The 9,034-nt window shown below is 33.5% G+C and overlaps 1 protein-coding gene across 1 annotated transcript; it reads right to left on the bottom strand.

Annotated features, from left to right (window-relative positions):
* Positions 1–321: 321 nt before the first annotated feature.
* On the bottom strand, positions 322–924 carry LOC110876715 (pre-mRNA-splicing ATP-dependent RNA helicase PRP28-like). Its single transcript, XM_022124876.1, has 2 exons — positions 712–924; positions 322–660 (listed from the first exon to the last, which is right to left on the bottom strand). The coding sequence occupies exons 1-2, from the start codon at positions 922–924 to the stop codon at positions 322–324; spliced, it is 552 nt and encodes a 183-aa protein (XP_021980568.1).
* Between the last annotated feature and the right edge of the window lie 8,110 nt (positions 925–9,034).

Here is a 9,034-nt window from a genome sequence, read left to right as displayed (position 1 = left end):
TCAGAGGGCGTTCTTGTACTTCCACAGAACTAAAATGCACAAGTTAAAACAGAATTTGATAGCACTTGTAATCATTATTAGATAATTCACCGAGTGAAACTTGTGTGTGATTTTGAAAAAAAAAAAAAAAAAAAAAAAAAAAAAAAAAAAAACACTTCACCCTGTTCATAGCTAGAGCGTTTTATACCAAGTCGGATGTAATTCACTAATCCGTAACTTGTATTACAATATTCTGATTAGTGATTTCATATTAAAGTAATTGATTAGGTAACCCTGTTAATTTAACAACTATTCTTTAACATTTGTTTATATGGTACTTAACTATGTTGATTCCAGCCTAAAGTAATCGATGTAGTTAAGTTGCACCTCGTCCATGACGAGCATTGCGCAATCTTTCAATGCACAGATCCCCTGTTTTGCAAGATCTAATATTCTTCCAGGTGTACCAGCAAGTAAATGAACTGGTTGATATAAACGCATGATATCATCTTTTAAGCTGGTCCCACCGGTGGTTGTTACCATGACTTGAATGTTTAGATGTTTTCCAAGTTCTTTACAAACTTGTGACGTCTGAAGAGCCAACTCTCGAGTTGGGGCAAGTATAACAAATGCAAAATGAAGAAGTCCACATAATCTATGATGAAATTTATGTACATCATACTTCACAACAAATCAAATACCATAAATCATAGGATAGATTATATTTGAAACCGTGAATGACATTTTTATGTTGATCGATTTTTTGTAAAGCAGGAATGCAGAAAGCAGCTGTCTTCCCTGTGCCATTTTTAGCTCTTGCAAGAATATCGCTTCCTGTAAGAGCAATGGGGATGCTTTCCTCTTGAATTGGAGATGGCCTGTCAAAACCCTTTTAGTATATCCCCATAAGTAACTCGCGCTTGAGAAAGAAGTCTTCAAATTCATTTCCTTTAGTAGCTGTCACATCCTGAAAGAACAGAAAGTTATAAACAAATCCACAAATCCAAATTATATTCTCATACACCATAGAACAAGCACAAAAAGTCATATTTTCATTGTATTATACAAAGTTAGGCTTCCGAAATAAGAATTAGAAGAACATTTATAACATAAACAAACATACTTCTGTCCTGTATCGCGTATCAGCTGGCGGGAGCCTCAACTGCGCCTTCCAATCTTGGGAACTACAATAACAAAAATGATTAGGGTGGGGGGTGTGGTTTGCGGGGAGTTAAGCGGGGAGGGGGAGTCACCGAGCGTTGACCATACCTTGATGTTGAAATGTTTCGGTGAGTGGGTGAGAGTGACCAAAAACAGTGTGTAATCACCGAAGTGATTGATGAGAAAGGGGTTTAATTTTTTTGACCGTTAACACATTTTTTTGAACGTTGGTTTAAATTTTTGAACGCTTTTTTTTATTGTTCCACATTTTTATATAAAACCCATAATTTTCAATCAATTTAAAACACACAACTCTTTCAAAAATCTCTCTTTTTACACCTACAAACACCATGGATAAACAAAACAAAGGTGAACCCAAGAAAAAAGGTTCCGCTAGCCGAGGATCGGATTCAAGAAAAAAGATTTCGCAAACGAGACAAGGTGATTTTAGAGGTCCAAGTGCACCGGTTCAAACCTCCTATGGATATTCACCAACCACTCAACCTCAATTTTTTTACCCCCAAACTTCACAACCAACTTTTTTTAGCACCCAACCTAATTTTCCACCACAAATATTTTCACACCCAAACTTCACAACCGAGTTCGATCCATTTGGATTTAGGACCCCGCCAATTCAATCACCAAGAGAGAATGCCGAGCGCCCACTTCATATCTACGATGAACACCAAGATTTAGAGGTTGTCCTAGAAACACAACATTTGGATGTAGATAGTGGCGAGGACGAAGAAGAATATGAGGATGAAGACGATGATATTGGTGAAACAAGTGAGCCGAAACTAAAGGGAGTCAAGGCGGAGCGTCAAACTCGGAAGAAAAGACATGAACAGGCCTTAGCCAAGGCATGGGTTCATTGTTCTTTAAACAAGAAACAAGGAAATGCACAAAAAGGGGACAATTTTTGGAAAAAAGTTCTCGCCCATTACAACGAAATGGTCGACGGAAGTACTCGAACAGTTTATCAAGGAAATGCACAAAAAGGGGACAGTTTTTGGAAAAGCACGGGCGATAGAGTTGACGAGTATACGAAAGAAACGCGAGGAAGACACCATAGCGTTAGTGGCGGAACAACGCAAGGCGGTGAAACAACTTATGTATGATCGGGATTTGAAGACATTTACTGAGCCACACGACTATGCTCCACCCGAGATGTTGCCGTTTATTCTGGCGAGGAAACGAGATATCACAAAAAAATATATTTGGCCATGCAATTTCTAAATATTAGGTTTATTTTATGGTTTAATTTTTTAGTTTTAAATGTAATGTGTTTTTTTTTAATTAAAAGTACTTTTATTTAGTTTAAAATATGTTTTATTTATTTATGCATAGTTTATAATTTCTAGAAAATAAAAAATATATAACTCAAACACCCTAAAGTGATTAACCATACCTAGTGATTGAGTGTAAAATGGGGAGTTGACATGGCATAATATTATTGGGTAGGATTTCACTCAATCACCCTAGAGTGATTAACCATACCCCCACCCTTAGACTTCCACTTAAGTCACTGAAAGCCAACAAACACACTATTTATATTGAACCACTCATATGCAAAAACACACAAAAGAGGTACAAATCATATACTTATAGCCCTTAATACCATAACAATAAATACCCTATAAGATAATAAATATAGGCCATACATCCAATTACCCTTTACAAATCAGATAACATAATCATGCTAGATGGGCCAAAAGTTAACAATCAAAGTATTTACAGTACGAAAACAAGTATACAACTATACATACAAATTGAGATCTCTCTGGAAGATTAAATTGCTTCAACTGCTGCCATTCAACCGTCATATGAAGAACAAGGGTAACGATGGAATTGAACTTCAGATTGCAAAGGATGAAGATGATACACCATATGAAGAAGTAAACCTAAATGGGAATTCGAAGAAACAGTGTCTGGAAGATACAAAAGCACCTGAAATTTTGGAAGTTTTTGAGTGATGAGGATGTGAATTAATGTTTGGAAACCTGGGAAGTACCTTGTCGCGGGATTCATCCGCACAAAACCCCTAACAATCGCCGGAACCCTAGCCTTGACCGGAAATGTTGAACCCTGATTCAGGCGATACACTGTGGGAGCAGGAAGTTTGGAAGAGAATGATCGGTTGTATGGAATTTGGAGCATCACCAAAGTTGCAATACCAACATTGTCCCTCTAGAGTCTTAAAACTTTGATGATTATACCATTTCAACCCCTCTAAACATGCTTCATTTTCTTGTATATGTTGTTATAAAGTTTGTACGTGATGTAAAATTACATTTCAGTACATTAGATTTGCTTTATATATATATATATATATATATATATATATATATTGTAGGGTTCAAATGAGAAGAATTTTTTTGTAAGAAGAAAAAAGAAGAAGTTTCAACCGATTAGAATGCTTCATTTTACTTCATTTAATATTTGTATTTAATTTTAATATAAGGGTATATTGGTAAACTTACATAAATCATTAATGTGTATTCTTCCCCTTTAATAACAAGCTAAATTAAATTTGTAACTCCTTTTCAAAATATATTCTTTTTCCAAATGAAAAAAAACAACTTAATTTAAAGTGTAGAATAAATTACTAGTTGTGTAGGATAAATTACGAGTTGTGTAGGATATATTTCGAGGTGTGTGAGATAAATTTTGACTGTGTAGGATAAAATTCTATAATGTGTAGGGTATATGTAGGAAAATTTTGATATGTGTAGGTTTTGTAGATTATATGTAGGATAATTAATGATTAGTTGACTAATTAATTAAAGAGAGAAAATTAATAATATGAGTTATAAATAAAATAGCATTTTACTAATATGTCCTTTCTTGTTTTTCTTCTCACATTAAATTTCTTCTCAAATGAACCTTCCCCTATATATATATAGGATTAGGATCATGAGTGAACAACTTCTTGAGAGTGAACTAAGTGAACTAATCTTGACCCTTGATCATGTTTTAGATTAAAAGGGTAAAATTGACATTAGCCTAAGTACTTTTAATTAAAATCCCTGAATTTTCTCCTCTATTAACTCTCTCTCTCTCTCTCTCTCTCTCATTTTTAATTATTTCTCTATCATTTTAATTATAAGAGATTGAAGGGTTTTTTTATAAAATAAACTGTTATGTTCTTTTTAAAATTAAATATTAAACCTAATTAAATTATGATTTTTAACATATGTGTATACAGGTCAGTATATACAAGACTTATACACTTGTGTATTATTATATCTTGTTTTCAAGGGTTAGTGTAAACCAGATTTATACACTTGTGTATTATTCAAGTACATATGTGTATACGGGTCGGTATATACCAGACGTATACTCTAGTGTATTTTTCAAGTACATAGTGTATACATGTCGATATATATCAGACTTATACACTTGTGTATTACTACATATTGTTTCCACTGTACATCTTTTCATCAAACATTGATCTAATATATATATGTATAGAGAATGTATTAAATATTTTCAATTGTGTTCTAGCTGGAAAAATATTTGATAATGTTTGTATTTTTTTTAAATTATGAAATATTAAGTTAGGTAATATGTGAGAGAAAAAAATATAGATAATGTAATTAAATATTCTTTTAATTGGAAAGAGAAATCAGGAGAGAGAAAAAATTAATTAATTATATAAAGATAGAAATATACAATTATACCCTTGTGTCTTTTAAAATACTTGTAAGTTACAAAAGATAATTACAATCTTGCCATTAAAGAAAAAATCTAGATCTACAAAATCAATGGTCAGGATAAGTTCATTTTGTTCACAAATAAATCATTGTTAACTCATGAACCCTACCCTATATATATATATATATAGGACAAAGATCCGTTAGGAACCACCCTTTATTGCGAGAACCGCGAGAACCAATGTGAACACAACCAAAAATGTCTGAAAATAGCTAAAAAACACTCAAAATTTTTTTTTTTAATATTTTTTATAAAAAAATCGCTACCTTTAGTAGCAACAAAAATTATTTTTTCGGCGACTAAAAGTAGCGATTTTAACATAAAAAATATTAAAAAAAATAGATTTTTTAGGTTTTTGGGGGGTTTAGTTTTTAGCATTTTAGCTTGGGGGGGGGGGGTGTTTAGGTTTTTGGGGGGTGGGGGAGGGGGGTTTAGGTTTTAGGGGGGGTGGGGTGGGGGGGGGTTAGGTTTTTTTAGGTTTTTTTGGGAGGTTTTAATTTTAAGCATTTAGCTTGGGGGGGGGTAGGTTTTTTTTAGCTATTTTAGGTTGTGTTCACATTGGTTCTCGCGATTCTCGCAATAAAGGTGGTTCTCGCATGAACCTTACCCTATATATATATATATATATATATATATATATATATATATATATATATATATATATATATATATATATATATATATAGGATAGGAGTTGGCCAGAAAGTCCAAATTTCCTAAAAAGTGTAAAAAGTCATAAAACACCATAATGTCAACCATAAAACACACCAAAAACCCACAAATAATATGATGAAGATTACTAAAACATGATGTATGTGGGTTTTGTGCTGTGTTTTAGATGTTAAGGCTCTGATTGTGGGATGACAAATATTATTGTGTTTTATGTTGTTTAGCATTGTGTGTTTTATATTCATAGTTCTACGATGGTGTGTTTGAAGTTTTTATGGACTATTAGAGTTTGAATATGGTGTTTTAATAATATTCATTCTATTATTTGTGAGTTTTAGGTGTGTTTTATGCCTGAAATCATTGTGTTTTATGACTTTTTACACTTTTTAGGAAAAACACACTTTCCGTAGGATCCCCACTCTATATATATATATATATATATCAATCCCTTATACTAAAGCAAAATAATGTTGACCATTTGACCATGATGTGGCATATGTGATTAGGCAGAAAATTGTAATTTGGGCGCCAATGACCTATTCTCTCAATTCTCCTTTCTCCTTCAATTCATATTACCGCCTCTTATTTCCTTCAATCGAAATTCAAAGTCTACATTGATTTTATATGGAAAGTTGAATAAATCATCAATTACCGGAAGATCTTTTGCGAAAATATGGAAGCGTTTCCAATTTTACCGCATATATAGAGTTTACGGCTTTTAATTGGAGGATTCAAAGGACGATTCCAGTCGCCTGTTTTCTTTTATCTTGATCATCCTTCGAAACTGAAGCATCGGTAAGTTGGATTCTATCTTTGTTTGTGATTTTGTAGTTGTTACAAGAAAACCCTAATTTGGTTGTATGATTTGCTAAGTTGGATTCTAACGCTGGAACAAGAAGAATGGTCGGCAAGTTTTTCTTAAACACCGATTCCATGTAGTGATTCAAGGTAAATATCCTGTTAAGTATAAAAGTTTCAGTTTTGTATCCGATTTGTCCATCTCAGATTTGAATTTTGAAATATCAAACTTATGCTGCATCTTTTGACGGATTTAGGGTTTTTTCGTTCAACTTTATACATCAGATTTCTTAGTCAATCAAGGTGTGTATTTTTGTTTGCTCCTTTCTTTTGATTTCGGGTCGTTACATCGGATTGCTCATGGATGTTTGTTTGTTGTTGAATGGGTATATTTATCATTAGTATCACTATTTAAATGTGTTTGGCTGAACCTATTTTTTAGAATTTTAGTTGTTTGTTGCTTTTATGCTACTTTGATTATGCAGCCCATTCAAGTTTTATGCTACTGAGTATGCAACCCATTCATAAATAACGATGTTATGCAGCTGCATATGCTGTCATTTGGATATTCACTAGATTGTCAGTTTCCTTCTCTATTATCGTATTAAGTTGCCGCGGCTATGAGGTGGAACCTGGTGGCCAGATATTGCCTCATCCCAATCTTAGGATGTTTAGCTTGTGAGTCCTTGCACAATCATTCTCTAATCGCTTCTTCTGCAACCAGGTTCGGTATGCAATGGGTTTCAATCTTGATGGATGTTGCATTGCATCTTGATGTGAATTTGCGTAAAAGTTAACTCTTTGTTAGATTATTGTAAGAATTAGGCTCACTGCTCTTATTATTTGATGAGATTGAAAAAAGGTAAATTGTGATGATATAAATTATTGTGAAATTCCTAACATTTGAAACTTTATTTTGGTTTCTTTTGTTATTTATTTGTTTTTTCTTTTGATTTTTAGCTGGCAGCTCTACATTTACTGTTGATTGTTACCCATACTAAAGCCCATCCATGTTTAATCCGTGAACCAGCATGTCATGTATCAATGCCACGAACCAAGAGAGGTAGGCATTTCTTGCTATTACTAATTGTCGGTCTATGATGCGGGCCCAAGTGTGGAAGAGCGGGCCATCTTGTATTTGGAGGCCCAAGATCGCGTAACAAAAGGGGCTTCACTAAAATGGCTCTAACTTGGGCTACGGGGTCCGTTTTGGGCGTGTGACCAGGCGAAACGAACGGGAGAACGAGCTCTATCTTGCTGCAAACGCCTAAGGCGGTTTGGGTCATCTTCCAGGCCGAAAAAACGCTTATTTCTATTAGTTTTTTCCATTTTTATGTTTTTTCAAGTATTTTGGGCATTTTGTTTTTAGGCTTGTGTTTGGCCCGTTGTCTTTTTAAGGCCCATTTCGTATTTCTGTCTCTATTTATGTATTGCCCTAGTCATTTGAACAATCAGACTTGAATTTTGAGAAAACTGATTTTCACTTCAAATTCTGTGCCCTTTGGGTTGAATTTTGGGGTTGGGGAAGAACTACACGGGTATTCGCAGAGTCAACGTGTTTGATCTTCATTATCATACCACGCACTACATCAGTCTACTCTTACAGAGGTTTAGACAAAGACAAACCGGATTCAACGCCGGTAATCATAGTTTTAATAGGTTTAGTGTGTTGAAAAGGTCCAGCGGCGTACGACTTTTAGGTAAATGAGAAGATTAATTTTACACTTACCGCTGATAAAAAATCAGTACTCTATATATATCCTTCATGTCAAACGAGGACTACATCAAGTGGAAAATGATAATAGTTAGAGATTCAAGGTATTTATTCAGTTGTCATTAGTAGCCACTATGAGTCATTACTTAATATTATTCTGATGAAACAATGGTTAATTGCTTAGATGAGTTTACAATTAAGACTTCAGGGAACTGGCAGTGTAACACACCTAATAAAAGCCAAGCTGGTGGGATTAACGGACCTAGCAGATGATAATAAGCGTGCCTCATTTTAGTATACAATATTTCGTAAGTATTTTATATCAATGTAACAATCCAACTAAATTATATTGTCTATTCGTGTTAGGCCAGATAAAGATTGATTTACAGTACTGATTATGATCATCAGCAGATTACACTTATCGAGGTGTTTCTTTGAATTCATCTAAAACTTTAAGGTGAAAAATGGTTAATTTTCTAACAAAAACTTATATGATTATGTGATCTTTTTTATTAGTTGTGCATCACTATCTGTTACAAGAGTTTAATTTCATTTTTATTAATTAAAAGCATGTTGTTCTATTGTAACATACTTTTTGTATGTGTGTCTTCGTTTCTTTAGATTTAACCGTATCGTATGCGTGTGTTCGTTTCTTTAGATTTAACCGTATCTTTAGATGTTTCTATGATTATATATTGATGTGGCAGAGATGGGGGGTCTCATGGGTTAAGGAACAAGTTAAGAGCTTGACATGCCAATGCATAGTTAATAGATTATATATTGCTATAAAAGTTAAATTATAAAAATAACAATTGTCTCACTTTGAAAGGTTAACATTAGGCTATTTTAGTCCAAATTCATTTTTGGTGTTATTGTTTTTATTTCATGTGTTTGACCAGTTATAATGAAATACAAGTTGACCCGTTTCGTAAAAAAAGGTTTAACCTATAATTTTGAAAATGATGGTTTACAGGTATTTTATCACTACTTCTTTTGCTC

Source organism: Helianthus annuus, chromosome 16, assembly GCF_002127325.2.
Source record: "Helianthus annuus cultivar XRQ/B chromosome 16, HanXRQr2.0-SUNRISE, whole genome shotgun sequence".
NCBI lineage: Eukaryota > Viridiplantae > Streptophyta > Magnoliopsida > Asterales > Asteraceae > Helianthus > Helianthus annuus.
The sequence above is the reverse complement of the archived record's forward strand: the minus strand, read 5'-3'. Positions and strand labels throughout refer to the sequence as shown.